Below are 17,635 nucleotides of genomic sequence, written 5' to 3' on the forward strand. Positions count from 1 at the left end.
TGTTTGCACCAAAATGTTTGGATTAATTAGGGCATCTCCAACGGCGTGACCCAAACGGACGTTGAGCGATCGTTTTCGTCTGCCGTGACCGGAAATCCGTCTGGAGCCTGCTCCAGCGGGGCGACGCATAGTGACCAGGCCGTCCGCGGAGACGCAAACCTGGCCCAAATATGCGTCAGGTTTGCGTCTTCGCGGATGCTCGGCGGTCGCGGAATCTATCCGCGTTGTGTGCATCCAGGCCCGATCGGTAGTGAGTAGGTAAGCAAAAGATTTTTCATTACTATTGATTGGCTAAAAGGACCATCTTTACAAAGATGGTTAGTCGAGTTAACCTAAAACTACAACGGCCGTACCTACTCGCCATCGCGCGACCTACACCGGCCTCGGTTACTCGCAGTCGCGTGCCCTACTACTGGCCGTCGGAAGGGACGGAGCCGTCGTCGAAGCGGGAGCGCTTCGCGCACTCCACGCGCCGCGCACGGCGGCGAACGGACATCTCGTCCTGCCGCCTGCGCCGTTCGAGGGCCTCGGCCAGGGTGCTGTCCCACAGGGCCACCGCCTGGAACTCCTCCTCCTCCTCCGCCGCCTGGAGCGCCGCCGCCGCCGCGTCCTCGTTCGCCTGGACCGCCGCCTGGATCGTCGCCACGTCTGCGACGAAGCGGGCCCTGTCCCTAGCTGCCGCCGCCACCGCTTCGTCCCTGGCGGCGATGGCGGCCTCCAGCTCGCGGTTCTCCTGCTCAACCCGCGCGGGAGAAGGGCCCCTACGCTGGAGCGAGTCCAGGTCGGAGCACATTAACCCCCGAGCCATGGCCATCGCATAGTTGTGGGCTTCCTCCTCCGCCACCCAAGCCTGACGGCGCTGGGCGTCCCCAGCCAGGGACTCGAAGGACGCGAGCAGAATCCGCTGGTCGCCGGCGCACTCGAACCGCATGGGCACGGGGACGTCGTCGTCCGGGATGTCGCGGATGACGGCGTCGATCGGAGGGGCCGCGATGGCCGCCCTGGCGTCGGCGAGCTCGGCCCTGGCGTTGGCGATCTCCGCCCTGGTCGCCGCGAGGCGCCCTTCCGCGCGCTCTGCCGCCTCCGCCTCCGCCTCCGCGACCTCCGCCTCCGCCGCCACCACCTCCAGGTCCAGCTGCTGGGCCTCAACGCCGGCGGCGGATACCTCCTCCTCCTCCTCCTCCGGGTGGAGCTGGCGGCACATGTGAATAACGTGCTCCCAATTCATGTGGTCGGCCATGGATGGATGGTAACTTGAGGTGCGCCCGTCGCCCCCGCCGGTGTCCACCATATATAGCCACGACGGGGCGGGAAATGGCGTTGGCGCGCAGGGCGTTTCCCGCGCGCGTGAAACGCCGGCGAAATTTGTCAATGTATTGGGCAAGCGTGGGAACGATCGTCGTCGCGCGGGAACAGTTAATCGCCGGCGGCAGTCCTCGACGGGACGTAAAACGCATTAGCGAGCTTGACGCTGTCCCCGGTTAAAAAATACGTCCGCACCGCTGGAGGTACCCCAGACGCAAACGGTCGCCCTGGGCCACATCGCGTCCGCCGGCCGACGCAAACGGATATTTCGGACGTCCGAAATGCGCCGGCCCGCTGGAGATACCCTTATGACCGTCGTGTATCTGCATCTTATCATCGAGGCAGCAAAGAATACATCATGTTTGAGCAGTCATCCTGCCAGTCGGCATATCACATCCAAGTCGTGTATCTGCATCATATCTTATCCTCAGTTCCTGTTGATGGATCCATATGGTTGGTCTTTCTTCTCTGGCTGGAATGGATAGATGCCACTCCAATTGCTTAATCTGTACATGTATAGAGGGCCACGTACACGAAGATGGAGGACGCAGCATACAGAGTGGACAAACATCAAAGACACAGCCCACAGTCAGGATGAGGATGCGCGCGTCGCACTCACAGGCTTTGCTCGTCCTCCTCCTCTCCTCTCTGCTCGCCGGAGCAGCCAATGCCGAGCCCTCTCGCGACCCTACGAACAAGGATTGTCTCCCCGGCGACAAGGCTGCGTTGCTCGCCATCATGGCCGCCCTGGGGCAGCCAGAGCCGCCCTACCCCGACAACTTCTGTTGCGACTGGTACTACGTCATCTGCGACGACCTCGGACGCGTCGTCGGGCTGGAGCTCTTCCAGCATGCCGAGCTCACGGGGACCATCCCCGACGCCGTCGGCAACCTCACCCACCTGAAGGACCTCTTGCTGCACAAACTCCCGGCGCTGACCGGCCCCATACCACCGGCGATCGGCAAGCTCACCAACCTCACGATGCTCCGCATCTCCTGGACGGGCGTGTCAGGCCCCGTGCCGTCCTTCCTAGGCGCGCTAAAGAAACTCACCTTCCTCGACCTCTCCTTCAACTCGCTCTCCGGCGCCATTCCGGCCTCGCTGGGTAGCATCCCCAACCTGTCCGGCATCAACCTCAGCCGCAACCGCCTCACCGGCGCCATCCCGTCGTTCATCAGCAAGACTGCGGACCAGGTGTACCTCTGGCTGTCTCACAACAACCTCACGGGGCCCATCCCGGCCGAGTTCGCCGCCGTGAACTTCGCGCACCTCGACCTGTCGCGCAACGGTTTGACCGGCGACGCGTCGGGGCTCTTCGGCGGCGGGAAGGAGCTAGACTACATCGACCTGTCGCGCAACTCCCTGGATTTCGACCTGTCAGGCGTCGTGTTCCCGGCGGGCGTCGAGTCCGTGGACCTGAGCCACAACGCCATCAGAGGCCGCATCCCGGCGCAGGTCGCGTACGTAGACGACCTAAGGTACTTTAACGTGAGCTACAACCGGCTCTGCGGCGCGCTGCCGACCGGCGGGAAGATGCCCGAGTTTGATCTCTACGACTACCAGCACAACAGGTGCCTCTGCGGTGCGCCCCTCTTCCGTCCGTGCAAGAAATAGATTTACGGTCTGGTTTGACAGAGTAACGAGATGATGCTTGCTTCACTAAGTATGCCACCAGTATGGGTTTTGCTTCAGTGTCCGTGTCCCCTTTACAAACTTTGGCCTCCCTTACTGCATGGATATGCGAGCGTCACCTGCATTTTTGTTCTAGCATAACATGGCCGGCATGGTAAAATCCTGCATATTTTCGTTTCGGCTGGAATATTTTTACAACCTTTAGTCTATATACTACATATGTTATCCGAGAAGGAAACCAACCAGACGTACAACACCTTAGAAGGAATTAGAGTGCCGTCTTTGAAGCCTTCTGTAAACAAACAACTTCTTTGCCACGGCACCCTTGATATAGAGAAACACTTAGGAAAACCTCAATCCCAAAACTTAAGTTTATATTTTAAAAAACAAGTCAAACCAAGTAAAGTTTGACAAAAAAAAATTAGAAAAATTTATCAAGATATTTTGTAGACATCATATGAAAATATATTTCATTATCTATCTGATGATATTGAATGTGTATTTAGCATGTTAATGATTTTTGATTAAAACTTAATCAAATTTGATATAGTTTGACTTTCTAAATAATATAAGCCTTAAGTTTTGGGATGAAGGTAGTATGGAGGATCAATGGACCGTGGCAAAGAAATTCTTATGAAGTACACATGAAATTTACCTTTTTTTATGATGGTCCAAAGGCATTGACAGATGACATATCATCATCGTCCACTTCTCTTGTCTTAGCGACATCACAAGATGGAAATTTCATCATGAGTCTACTAGCGGGAAGACAATTTAAGAAAAGCAATTTACAAAAACAAAGCAATGCAACAATGTATATTACAAACAAACATAGAAGGGGGCGGCCGAGTATGGAATCATCATGTCCTAAATCCTAATAGTCTTAGAAGATCCTTACTCCCAAAACCAATGGGATAGAACACCAAAAGCGGGCTTCATCAAGTTAAAGCGGGGCTTACTGTGTAAATTTCACAACTATTTTTCCAATAAGTGAAAAATATGTGAAAAGTTTCACAATGTTTTTAAAATCAGCAAACATTTTTGAAATTGAAATTTTTGGAAACAGTTAATATTATTTAAATCATGTGAATGTACCTTTTTCCTAATCCCACGAAACTATATTTTGACTAGTGAATGTTTTCGAACCCATAAACTTCCTCTCAAACCCACTTGAATAATTTTGGAAACCCTGTGAATTTTTGTTCACATGGTGATTATTGTCTGAATCTCGTGCAAGTGATTTTGTGAACCTTGGACATTTTATTAAAAACCTTGAATATTTTTTGAACCAGTGTGAACATATTTTTTCAAAAATCCTTTAATATTAATTTAAAAGTTATCATTTGGAAAACGCGTGAACAATTTTTCAAACACGTGGAATTTTTTTAAAAAAGCATAAACATGTTTTGACACATGAATTTTTTTTCAAAACATGGAAATATTTTTAAAATAAAAGAAATAAAAACGGAATAGAAAGAAAAATCTCATTTTTTTGTTATGAACATTTTCTTGAAAAGAGAAAAGGGGAAAAGGAACTGAAAACAAAACAAAACAAAACGTAAAGAAACGAAAAAAAGGAAGAAAACACAAAAAAATGAAAAAGTAAAACCATCGGAATGATCCTCCCGTGAGAGTAGAAAGAAACCCGAGCAGAAACAAAAACGGCCACGATCGAAAAAAACCAAGGAATGGTACCTTTTTCAAATGGGCTAGGCCCAGATAACTAACGGAAACCATTTCCTTGGTTTCCTTCATTTCCAATTTCCGTTGACCGATCGGTCTTCGTTTCGTGACCCCGTCGCCGTCGCCAAAAACCCTACTCCTAGCTCTGCGGCGGCCGGCGGCCACTATCAGCATGTCGGTGCACGGGCTGCCAACGGAGAAGATGAGCCCCGTCGAAGAAGTGATGCTGATTTTCCTCTACGGCTACCTCCCCTCGCCGCCCGTCTCCACATCCCCCTCCCTCTGCTGCGCCGCCACCGCCGCCGACAAGAACGACCGCGTCAGCCGCCTCCCCGATAATCTCCTCCGCCGTGTGGTCTCCCTCCTTCCAGCCAAGGACGGCGCGCGCACCGCCGTGCTCTCCTCGCGCTGGCGCGGCATCTGGCGCTCCGCCCCGACCGTCCTCGTCGACACGCACCTCCTCCCCTCGGGAGACGGCGAGCGTCGGCCCGCCCGCGCCGGCGCCTCCTCGCGCGCCGTCACCGGCGCCGTCTCCGCCGCCCTCGAGTCACATCCTGGGCCATTTCCCTTCGTTAGCCTCACCTGCAGCTTCATGATGGACGGCGCCCACAGCGGCCTGCTCGCGCGCTGGTTCCAGCTCCTCGCCACCAAGGGCGTCGACGAGCTCGTCTTCGTCAATCGTTCCTGGCCCCCCTCCCGCGCCCTGCCGCTCCCTTCCTCGCTCTTCAGCTGCGCCTCCCTCTGCCGGCTCTTCATCGGGGCCTGGGTGTTCCCGGACACCGCCGCCCTCCCACGCCGCGCGGCCTTCCCCAACCTTCGTCACCTCGTTCTTGCCTGCGTCGCCATTAAGGACAACGACCTGGAGTTCGTGCTCGCCGCCAGCCCCGTACTGGAGATCCTCACGGTCACCGGAAGCCTCACCCCGTTGCGTGCTCGTCTCACCAGCCACAGCCTACGGTGCGTGCAGCTCTGCTTGTCCACCCTCGAGGAGGTCGCCGTGGTGGACGCCCCGAGCCTAGAGCGTCTCTTCATCTACAAAAATTGGAACGAGCGCCATGGTCTGAGCAATGTTAGGACGACTGTCAAGATTGGCCATGCCCCTAAGCTGCGTGTGCTGGGATACCTGGAGCCAGGAGTGCACGTGCTGCAGATCAGCAACACCATCATCCAGGTATGTGAATCGTCATGTCCTCCACTCTATCTCAAATTTTATGTTTTTCATGATATGGACGGAGCAAGGTCGAGTCTGTGCGAAGGAGTCAAATGCTTACAGGCAACAATGTTCTGAAACTCAGTTTACTCAGTCAGTTGTCGTAGTTGTGCGGCCGAGTATTAGTAAAAACGAGTAATTAACAGGATAGACCGAACTTCTGGGCAGTTACTTGGGAAATCAGTTAGCTGTCTGTGTAATACAAGGTTGCCTATTTAGAATTTAGAACATTGCTAATCATACTTTCGCCTTACGATGATATGGATTGATGAGTGAAACTTATTGTCTGCAATTTGCCATGCATTTTTGCTGATTTGCAGTTTACAGAACATATATCTCTTTAATATTTCGATACTTCTTTCTTCTACAATTAATAGTTCCTCGGAGGTAATGTAGGTTTTTTGTTATACTATCTCTTTACCTATTATTATGGAGTGTTAAAAGTAAGTATAAATAAGTACAATCTGATTGTGCTTCAAAGTAACATACATCATCTGCATATGTGTTACTAGTGAATAGTTTATTTTAGTATTCGTATTGCTAGTTTCTTTCATACCACTGAATTAGAATATATAGTGAGGGTGTTGGAAACGCATGTTATCATCGCACTATCCTAACATAACAAATTGTTTTCTTCAATTTTTAAATTACGTTGCTCTGAATACTTGTTCAATTATTTGGAGATATTTGTAACTCCGGAAGCTTGTTTTGTTGAATATTATTTTAATGTTTGGTTTCTTTTTTTTAAGAACCTAAATTCTATAAATTTGCTTACTATTATTTTTATGTTTTTATTTGTTATGGCACATAGATCAACAACATATACATCTTTCATATTTTTAATCGTAGCGTTTAATGCATAGTGCTTGTTTACACCTGATTGGCAAGTTGTGAGCTCTTACCTTACACGGTGATAACCAGTGGATCATCCAAAATGGATGGTCCTAAATAAGTCGCATGAGCCTAAGAAACTATATACATTAATCTGCTATTCTAAATAGATGAATCGAGTAAAAGGCGAGTACCTAGTCGATCACCTTATATCACTACATCTAGGCTGGTAAGGTGGCCGAGCAAGTAACCTCTGGCGAATTTTAGAAGATTTGTTGCCAATGGTGTCTGATTGATTTGTGCTCTTTTGGTACATGGAAGGCTGGAACAAAGGCGAGTATGCACACCACTGTGCCAAGTGTCCAGATGTTGGCTGTGCAACTGCAGTTTGCATTCTGCAGTGAAGTTGAGATGCTTCCTAGCTTCCTCAGATGCTTTCCTAGCGTTGAGACGTTGGTTGTCGAGGTAACACCCCCTCGCGTCGTCCTTCCATTAGCATTTGTATCATCATCACTATATTGCATAAGATCGCTGCTTCATTATCACCACTATGTGCACCTCAACTGATCGCTGATTTAATTGCAGTCTCGGGCACATCGTGAAACCCTTATCAACCTTAATTTTAAGATCTGGCAGCAGGCGAGTCCCATTGAATGTGTCCACTCGCACCTCAAGACTCTGGCTTTCCATGAGCTACAAGGGAAGCATAACGAGTTTGCTTTTCTCAAGTTCATTGCGGAGAATGCGCGGAGAGGCAAGTGGTGGCTGCCGGAGTGGGGTCTCTTTATTGTGCTAACTGGGCCAGCAGAGACTGCAACGTTCAATATAAGATCAGTAGCTTGCCTGTAGGATGTAGTACCTGGAGCCTCCCAAGGGGATCAGATTTGTTCCTTGATGATCCTTTTGAAGCCTTCCGTGAAGAGTAGGCGTTGTTGTGCTGTTGCAAGTGTTGTGTCGCGGTGTTTTGGGTGTTGGAATGTGTTCTCGGAAGACTGGACAGAGTTGTATTTTGTTGACAGAGTTCGGTTGGACAGGGTTCTACTTCTAATTTATTTGCTAAGTTATACTGTTATGTAATGTATATTCTATGGAGAGTTTGCCTTCTGTTCTTGCTATCTGAATGACAGACTGTCAGTTGGTCAGGGTTCTACTCCGAGTAGCTGATTTATTTGCTAAATTATACTGTTTGTAATGTACTTCTATGGAGAGTCTGTCTTGCCTTGTTGCTATCTGAATGACAGACTGATATCAACAATTTCATGTGCTTTCGGTGGTGCTATATTAAGAGATTGTGTGCAAAGTACTTGGGTCCATTCCGGTAGTGGTAGTAGCAGTGAACGAATTGTTTCTAAACTATGTTGTATTTTGCTTACTAAATTACCAATATGGCTATCTGTTCTTCAATGTTTCTGGATACGAGAAAGTTACAACACACCAGACAGATCTTTTGTACACACTAACATACAAAAAAGAGAATCAATCTTATCAATTGGCAGTCTTTGGTTTTTAGTTATGTCTATCGTAATGTTCCTCTTGATGTTGCATTATATGCTTTGCGTACAAATAATGTTGGTTGATATGAATGTTCAACAATTACTCAAAGGAGTTCTGACAAAATCATGATGTGCGTTCTGTGTATAGTACTTTTGGTTGGTTTGCACTTCACATAGCGGAATGAATGAGAGCGATAGAGATGCATAGATCACTTAGCTCCTCTACATACATATAAGCATGCAACTTCTCATCCTCATCCCTCCCGCACACGCACACTTTTGTAGACAACACCTATAGCAATTACTAGTTTCTCAAGGTTACACACTTACACTTTTCTCTCATTCAATATGACACTCTAATTTTTGCTTTATGCACTTAGAAGCCCACTAGCACACACGATGAGACCAGAAATTTTAGATGATATAGGCTTAGCAGGCAACGGGAATTGCTTCATGCGAGGTTATCCAGGAATGAGCTCTTGGAGTCTTGCAAGCTCTGAACACAGGGATGATTCCTAATGGCTGGAATGAAACTAATGTGGTGCTCATCCCCAAAGTTCACAACCCGGAGTCTATAACTCAATTCCGACCAATCAGCCTTTGTAATGTCATTTACAAGATCATTTCCAAAATGCTCTCCTTTAGGCTGAAGAGAATTCTACCTGAGATTATTTCCCCTATGCAGAGTGCCTTTGTTCCTGGGCATCTTATAGCTGATAATGTGTTACTAATGGGGCCTGTGCAGTAAAACTGGATATGCATAAGGCCTATGACAGAGTTGAATGGATTTTCCTTGAAAATATGATGAGAAGATTGGGATTTGCGGAAAGGTGGATCTCACCGATGATGGTGTGTGTTAGTTCAGTTCGATACAAAGTTAGGTTCAATTCTGATGAAACCGATATGTTTTCTCCGACTAGAGGTCTTCGTCAGGGGGATCCCCTCTCCCCTTATTTGTTCCTTCTCTGCGCGGAGGGTTTATCCAGTCTGTTGTTGCATGAAGAAGAAGTTGGTGGCATTGTTGGGGTAAGGGTGTGCAGAAATGCACCATCAGTCTCACATTTACTTTTTGCTGATGATTCCCTGATTCTCATGAAAGCGGATACGAATAATGCAACTTCCTTGCAACATGTTCTGGATACTTACTGTGCTAATTCAGGGCAATTGGTGAGTCTAGCAAAGTCAAGTATCTTCTTCTCTCCAAATACAAATGTCCTGGTTAGAGCTGAGATATGTGTGGCCCTACATATTGATACAGAAGTGATTGTTTTGAGCATTTTGTGGAGAGAATCATCCAGAGGATTAATGGGTGGAAGAAGAAACATCTGTCCATTGGGGGCAAGGAGATTTTGCTGAAAGCGGTGGCCTAGGCCATTCCAGTTTATGCAATGTCAGTGTTTCTTATTCCTGTGGGAACTTGCAAAAAAATGATGGATGCTATCTCTAGCTTCTGGTGGGGTGATGATGATAATAGTAACAAGATGCACTGGTTGGCATGGTGGAAACTATGCTACCCTAAGAGAGAGGGTGGTCTAGGATTCAGGGACTTTCACTCCTTTAACCTGGCCATGTTAGCAAAACAGGTTTGGAGACTTGCTACTGAGCCTGATTCATTATGTGCTGTTTTGAAGGCAAACTACTTCCCTCACTGTGATATTCTCAAGGCTGGTCCTAAAGCTGGGTATTCTTTTACTTGGCAAAGTATTGTGGAGGGAATTGCTACGTTTAAAATGGGCTACATATGGAGAATTGGTACAGGCGAAAATGTTCACATTTATTCAGATCCGTGGATCCCATCCAGCGCTACTCGCAGGATCATTACCCCACGGGGGACGGGCATCTACACGAAAGTCGCAGATCTTATTGATCCGACGACGGGCTACTGGGACATTGATCTTCTAAAATCACTCTTCTTTGACATTGATGTGAAACGCATTCTGGAAATCCCCTTGAATCATCATGGTTTTGACGACTTTATTGCCTGGAATTACAATAGGAATGGACGCTATTCTGTCAGATCTGGCTATTATCTTTAGTGGCGGCACGCGTTTGGAGCTAGGGTTAATCAGTTGGCCCTCCCTGGACATTCTGCACTAAATCCTGTTTGGAAAACACTATGGGCTCTAAAACTCCCGGGCAAAATTAAGATCTTTGTTTGGAGAGCCCTGCATGGCATTATTCCGCTTAAATCTATTTTGATAAATCGCCATATTGGTACCTCTGGACAATGTCCAATTTGTATGCAGGGATGAAGATATGGCTCACCTCCTGTTTCAATGTCCAATTTGTATGCAGGGATGATGAGCTCAATGTCCAGAGGAACTCGGGGGGGGGGGGGGGGAGGGGATGGAAACAAGAGTGCAAAATATAAGCTAAGGAGGCAAACCGAGAATGCCGGTTTGACAGACAAGATGGACGGCATGATGAAGTCGAAGGAGAATTTGGTGAACAAGACATTGGAGGTCAAGATGATGATGATGGAGAGGAATATCCAAGAGAAGCAAGCCAAATGGGAGCTACTCCGGCAAGATATATGACACTGCCAAGTCTGCGTATCAAAAGATGCCACTTCAAATAATGATTTAAAAAAAAAATCGATGGCAAATAGTGTTAACTGAATATATGTGACTGCAAGTGTTGATGGTCAAATTTCTTATAAGTTTCTTGAAATTTTACTTTTCAGCTATGCAAAGGCGCCGGTGGTGCCATATAATAAATTGACACACCTATAGTTCCTGATATGGCACAATACGGCATCATGGCAACATATAATAATGAGAGCAATTGAGATCCATAAACCACTCGAGCTCTCTATAAGTAGTTGCACACAACCTCTTTTTTTTTACTCCCCACCTCTCACACCTTACACATGTGCACACGACAAAATAACATTTTTTTTCTGTTCCACAGGAATATCCATAGCGATTTGTTCGTAAACTTGGCTTGATAACCCTCCAGATTTTCTTGTACATCTTCTCCGCAATGATGTAACTATAATTGCGAAGGAAAGAGGTTTCAAGGTTCAAAAATATATATAGATATTTGTTCCTCAAGATCACACTATTTTCTTATTCAACTTAACACTATTATGTAAGCTTCCTACACTTAGAAGCCTTAATCAGAGCAATGATCTTAGGTTGCACAAAAGTTTCATAGAGCTAAACTAGCATACCCCACAAAAAATGGATGGCAAATAACGAGATTGGTATGAACCATAGAGGATGTACCTCGTTTGGGGGCAACCGGAATTCCAAGAATAAGCTTTGGTCAGGGACTGCTCTTGGTCCCTTGGTTTCTTCGTAAACCTCGCGGGCTAGCTATGGATGGCCCTGCTCTCATGCTTGGGCTCACTCTAGTGTGTTGCATCCCCTCCTTGGTGCCATCGTCTAAGGAGTTGCGTCCTTCTACAAGGTTTCTTGCGAGAGAAAATCTTCAAAGCGGTTTTGTGGGATATGCTTCATATGGGCCGCTGAGGTGGATATGTTGTGCTTCACAATTTCACATGCTTGTACACTTGTGCCAGACCTATTTCTAGGGATGCAGAGCGGTGCCCCATCCGGTTGGCTCCGTAGTCAAAATAGATTAGGTTAGCTTTACCATCTTTTTAGTGAATTAGTCCAGTTTGTTTGAGCTGAAGCTTAAGCTTGTACTGCTTCTGAATCTGTAAAAGCACAAGCCTAGTTAAACACCTAACTTCTATTCATAGGCTTTTACAAGTGCCTATCTATTTTGCACTACAAACCGAGAAGCACGTCCGGACCGACTTCCCGCAGCTTCCCGCAGCTCTTGACTTGAAAACGGATCGTGGTACCACGCTGCCCCTGATATCCGAGTTGTCTACACCAAACTTGTCATTGCCTGATCCGTTCCCAGTTCCCACCCCACCTCTTCCCTGGCACGAGCATTTGTCCAGAGGAAAAAAACAGGCCCGATAGGTTCGGACCGAGCGCCTGTGAAGGGTCGAGGGAGTTAGGGGTTCCCCGCGCTGTCGGCATCTCCAGCCGCGCCGCCGGCCGGTGCTCGCCGTCCCGCCGAGGCGCCGACCGTCGCAGCTCCGCCCTACACGCCCTCCTTCCAATCCTTGTCCCGCGGCCCCCGCCTCATCTCCAGCCGAGCAGGGCCAGGCTGTATCAGCCAGACCCGAGCCTCAATAAACTGCTGCTGAACATCACGGCCTTTTCTTTTTTCTTGATTGAGTTGCTCAACGTCATGTGAATCCGCTAATTCCAATGAGAAATATCTACTATCTCGTTTACTCCCTCCGTCCACAAATAAGTGTACCTGCGGGATTTTCAAGATACATTATGAGGTGGAGTGAAAAGTACATTGGAAACATGCATCTCTCCTCTTTAATTCTTTCACCTCCAATAAGTTAAGTGCATGTAGAAAACAAGAGAAATATGTGCTCAATATTATTGGGTTTGATTTCCGTGCGATGAGAGAGAAGCAATTAAATTGCATTGGGAAGATAGGAGTACACTCTTTTGTGGACAAATTTTAGAGGCTAGATGTCCACTTATTTGAGGACGGAGGGAGTAGTTTACCCATTAGTGCATGGTACAGCGATGGATGTACTATCTTTTTAATCTTTTTTTAAATGTGCTACTAGGCGAACTGATGTATCCATAACATTATGCAAGTTGTATAAAGAGAAGAAACAAGTACAAATCACCCCCCTAAGTATGAGGTTTGGAGCGGTAACCCCCCTTATTATGTTTTAATTGGAGCAAATTACCACCCTAAGTATCAAATACCGGACAAAATACCCCCGGGCATTGGTTAGCTGTTTTGTGAGCGGGTTTGGCCACGTGTACTCCGGTTTTGCTCCACGCTGGCACGGTTGAGCCGCACCGCACATGATTTCGTCGAACCGCACCTGGGTGAGCCGCAAACCCTCCTCCACATCGTTGACCGCACTTGGCTCTCATACTCCGTCTGCCTCCTGCTCCTCCCCAAATCCGGCCGCGAGCCTCTGCCTCCTCCCCAAATCTGGACACGTTCGTCTTTCTACATCGCCCCGGCTGTCGACCGGCGTTGTGATGGAGGTGGAGGGATCTCAGGTTGTGGGGAGGTGGTACCTGATGCCGGCGATGAAAGAAGGGGCAGAAATTGAGGAAGCGGCAGCGGCGTTGATGGATCTTGCTAGGGTGGAGAAGCAGCAGAAATTTGCGCCTCGTTCTAGGCTGGATATGCAGCGTCTGGGTGTGGACTGTGGAGTGCAGGCGCAGGGGAACCGAGCTCGTGACCAGGCGGGATTCCGATTTCAAGGTGCGTTGTCTGGTCGAAATGCAGGCTTCTACCATGGCATATCTGAGGGATGGCGCAGCAAAGGCCATGTCTTGCTCTGAGCATACGATGTGCTCTGAGCACATGTCTGAGGTGGTTGGAGTAAGATGACCAAGGTGGTTGGAATGCGAGGGGTGGGAGTGAAGTTCCTTTCAAAGGTGGAAGTGGCTAAATTGGTGGTGAAATCGTTGGAGTATCCAGCTGACATGCTTGGGGTACCGAAGGCATGGTTTCCAGAAGTCGAAGAGCAACTGCCTGGGTTCAATGACAAGTAAATAGCATGGTACAGAAGAAGTAGAAAAATACTTTTGGAGAATGTTAAAGGTAGTTGCAGTTGCACAGATGATTTGCAATTAGTAGGAGTGGTGCAGTTGGTAGCTATGTATTAGGAAAGAACTATCCAATGATCAGCTTTTGGAGATGGTTGGAGTTGATTAGCACCTGAGTACCAATAGTGTAGTTAGTACCAATGATCATCTTTGTTTTGTAAATGAAACTTATTTGTACTCAGACTAGCAATGAAATGTTGTCACCTTTTGGTGTGAATATATGTCACATGTTTGTCGAAATCGATCTGTTAAAGATAAATTGCAAGTGAATATCACTTGGTATTGTCATTGTTGCTTTTTTGTAGATTGGATTTAAATAGACATAAGAAAAAAGATGTGATATTTCGAGAAGCTATTGTCAGTTGCTACTGATCTCTGGGAAAGGTATGTCTCTTACTGTTATAAGGCAGCAACCATATTGACACCAATTTTATTGATAGCAAGTATTTGGGCAGAAACCATATTGTCACACAAACATATGTGGAAAACAAGCATTTGGACACAAGTTTTTTGGGCAGCAAGTATTTGGATAGCTAGGTTTTACAATTTGAACACAAACATTTGTTGTAGCTTGTAGTATTAATATAGACAGCTGCACTTTCTGTTGGTACTAATTTTGAGCAATTCTTGAGCATTTAGCAGCCAACTTCTGTGTCAGTTTTGCACACAGCATAGTATGCTTGAAACAATTTACTTTCAGAAAAAATGAATTCTTCTTGCACTTTGCTTGATTTCTGCTCTTCCTCTCCAAGCATTTCTGAGTGATTCTTATGTAGATGCTGCTCATGCATTTCTACTGTTGATCATGTACATGCTCTTCCTGTTGCTCTGGAATGTGCTGCTATTTCTGAAATTGCTACTCCTGTAGGTGGTGTCCATGCATTTCTTGTTGCTGCTCGTGATGTTCGTCTGAATATTGTTCCTCTTGAAATCTTTGCTCCTCAGCTCCATCTTCTTCTGATCTATCAGCTATCGCATTCTCCGGCAATCTTGCATAGATGTTACTGTATGTTGTACTAGCACGAAAAATGAAATCTTTTCTCAGTTATATGCCTAACACATACGAACAGAAAATCTGTATGTACTAGCACTCCCTACAGGAAATAGTTTCTGATTTTTTTTGCAAAGATCTGGACTTGTTGCCCTGTTTTTTTAGTAACTGAATTTAAGAAACCTCTCATTTCTCATAGCAGATTTCAGAGAGGAACTGATCTGCTCTTTGTTAGCCTAAACTCTGCACACACATTTAGCTTTTACTTATTCTTGTAATAAGGCACGATCTCATTGCTTGATCGTGTCCAGTTCTTAGCAACGGCACTAGCACTAGGTTGTGACCGGTTCTTCAGTTAAATAGTTAACTAGTTTTCAGTTAGTGGCAGGCGTACGCCGAGGTCGTGGGATGGCGCGACAGAATCGGGTCGTGAGCTAGTTAGTTGCCCTGTAATCTCCTTATAAGCTGAATAACAGAAACAGAAAAGTCGCACGTTTACACGCGACACCAAAATTCTCTCTGTCTCCCTCTGTGTTCGTCTGTTTTTGCAGTGCACAGTTCAGATTATCAGAGTTTGGCAACTACACTCTTGCAGGAAGGGGATGACGGATGTAGGGGTTCCATGAACTCACCTGCTCGACAAAGCGGCACTTCAATCAGCAGATGATGCCGCCGATCGTCTGCCGTCGCCTCTATCCAGGAGTAACCGTCAAGGCCGTCCTCAACATGGAGGCGCCATGGCTGCAGCGAGAGCACACAAGGTTAGGACAACTGCTGCGGAGGAGAGCTGCGCCGGATCGTCAACAAATAGCCGTCGATCATCAACATACCTCGCCCCCGTCGTCGGGAGAGAAAATGCCAGCGGGCGATGGCGCACTGCTCTCCACAGACCACGCAGACCACGCGCGGCGTGCGTATTGATGGCCAGGTGACGACCAGGTGCGTCCGTGCGGCCGGCCAGGTGAGTCTTGACCTGGTCCGTCTCAACCATGCTTGCGTGGCCTATTTGCTGTGTCCACCGTGGCCAAATCCGCTCACAAAGCCTCTTTGGCGATGGTGCTTTTTTGGATCTTGCAATGGTGGAGGTTCGGCGTCTCTTCTTGCGTTCGTCTCGGCGGCGGTGGATTTAGACGGCGCCCGCCTCTTTGTATTTCTCGATCTTTTAGGATTTTATCTGCAAATTCAGGATAATCATTTTATCCCGGTTTGTCTTTTAGTTTCCACATATGTTGCTTTATGTAACTTGGTTTTCGATTAATGAAATATGTGGTTGCTCTCAAAAAAGAAATCCGCTCACAAAACAGCTAACCAATGCCCAGGAGGTATTTTATCCGGTATTTGATACTTAGGGCTCGTTTGGCTGTTGGGACGAAAATTTCCCGGGAAAATATTCCCGACCGGGAATCGACTGAAACAGGAGCAAAACTCCGGAATTATATTCCCGACCTACGGACTAGGGGAACCCGCCGAGATTCGAGTAACCAAACAAGCCCTTAGAGGGCTAATTTGCCCCACTTAAAACATAAGGGGGTTACCGCCCCAAACCTCATACTTAGGGAGGTGATTTGGACTTCTTTCTAAAGAGAAAGTATTACTCCATACTATAAAGTATCTTAGAATAGAAGCTAAACGTATTATCTGAGCTAATATAAAGTGTAATCAGCTATCATGTCATATCAATACTTCAACAACATTTTCAGCATATAAGGGTATTTGGGACTTTCAGCACCGCTCCATGTCTACCAGCTGTTCCAAAAACACGCCCACTGTTCCAAAAGCACGTTGTCAAACATCATTTTTTTATTTCACCAGCTGTCCAGCTCCAGCTGCTTCTCAGAACGTACCAGCTCTAGCTGCTTATCGTTCAGTTGTAGCTCAAACAAACAGGCACTGAACTAGCCTCTGCTTTTGTGGGCTTATACGAGACTCTGCTTTCAACCCTACATATATTTATTATTTATTTATTTTCATGTTAGTCTATATCCATAAATATTGAACCAAGTCTAAAATTTTAAGTATGGAAACAACGTCAACATGTTTTTGATCAGTCCACGCCTAACAAAATTATAAATTATCATAGAAAAATGTTTAAAAAATCGAATTGTCATTCTTCAATACAGAGTAGATCTTTATTTCTAGGCCAATAGAGTTGAATATTTATTTTAGAAGAACTTCCCAATTAAAAATATGATGAACTTGTGATTGTAATTCATTTTGATACAACTATTAAGACTTGGCCGTTATGGCTGGTATTAGTGTGGTTGGAGCATTCCATTATTTGTGATATGTTCGGATATTGTTATGAAGTTCAGTCAATGTCTGGCCGACTCATAAAAAGAGATTCAACCATACCAACAGTCGACTTGTCTTCAGAAATTTTTAGCCTAATTTCCTTTTCTTGTTGTATTCAGTTTTTCATACATAATCCCCTTTTGGTTATCATGAATGTCCAACATCCCTAACCAAAGCAATATGAATTACATACTACCTCCATCCCAAGGCTTAAGGCCTATTTTTTTTAGAAAGTCAAACTTACAAACTATATTAAGTTTGACTAAGTTTTTATCAAAAATCATTAACATGCAAAGTACAAAATCAATATCATTAGACAAATAATGAAATATATTTTCATATGGTACCTACAAAATATCATATTTGTTCATAAATTCGTCTAAAAGTTTAGTCAAACTTTATTTTGTTTGACTTTCTGAAAAAAAAAATATAGGCCTTAAGCCTTGGGATGGAGGTAGTATGAGCCTAACATATGGTACTTGACCATAAATTACCGGTAGTTGAGTCGTGTGTGCTTCAAAATATCATAATTACATGTAGGACGGTAAAGCACCATAGTGAGTGTGAGAAATTAATAAGAGCT

The 17,635-nt window shown here is 46.3% G+C and overlaps 1 protein-coding gene and 1 pseudogene across 1 annotated transcript; both read left to right on the forward strand.

Annotated features, from left to right (window-relative positions):
* Positions 1 to 1,873: 1,873 nt before the first annotated feature.
* On the forward strand, positions 1,874 to 2,996 carry LOC124686696 (polygalacturonase inhibitor-like). Its single transcript, XM_047220599.1, has one exon. It carries the CDS (start codon positions 1,900 to 1,902, stop codon positions 2,917 to 2,919), a length of 1,020 nt encoding a protein of 339 aa, XP_047076555.1. The 5' UTR covers positions 1,874 to 1,899; the 3' UTR covers positions 2,920 to 2,996.
* A 1,796-nt stretch (positions 2,997 to 4,792) lies between these two features.
* LOC124689868 lies at positions 4,793 to 7,587 on the forward strand (annotated as a pseudogene).
* Positions 7,588 to 17,635: the final 10,048 nt, after the last annotated feature.

Source organism: Lolium rigidum, chromosome 2 (assembly GCF_022539505.1).
Source record: "Lolium rigidum isolate FL_2022 chromosome 2, APGP_CSIRO_Lrig_0.1, whole genome shotgun sequence".
NCBI lineage: Eukaryota > Viridiplantae > Streptophyta > Magnoliopsida > Poales > Poaceae > Lolium > Lolium rigidum.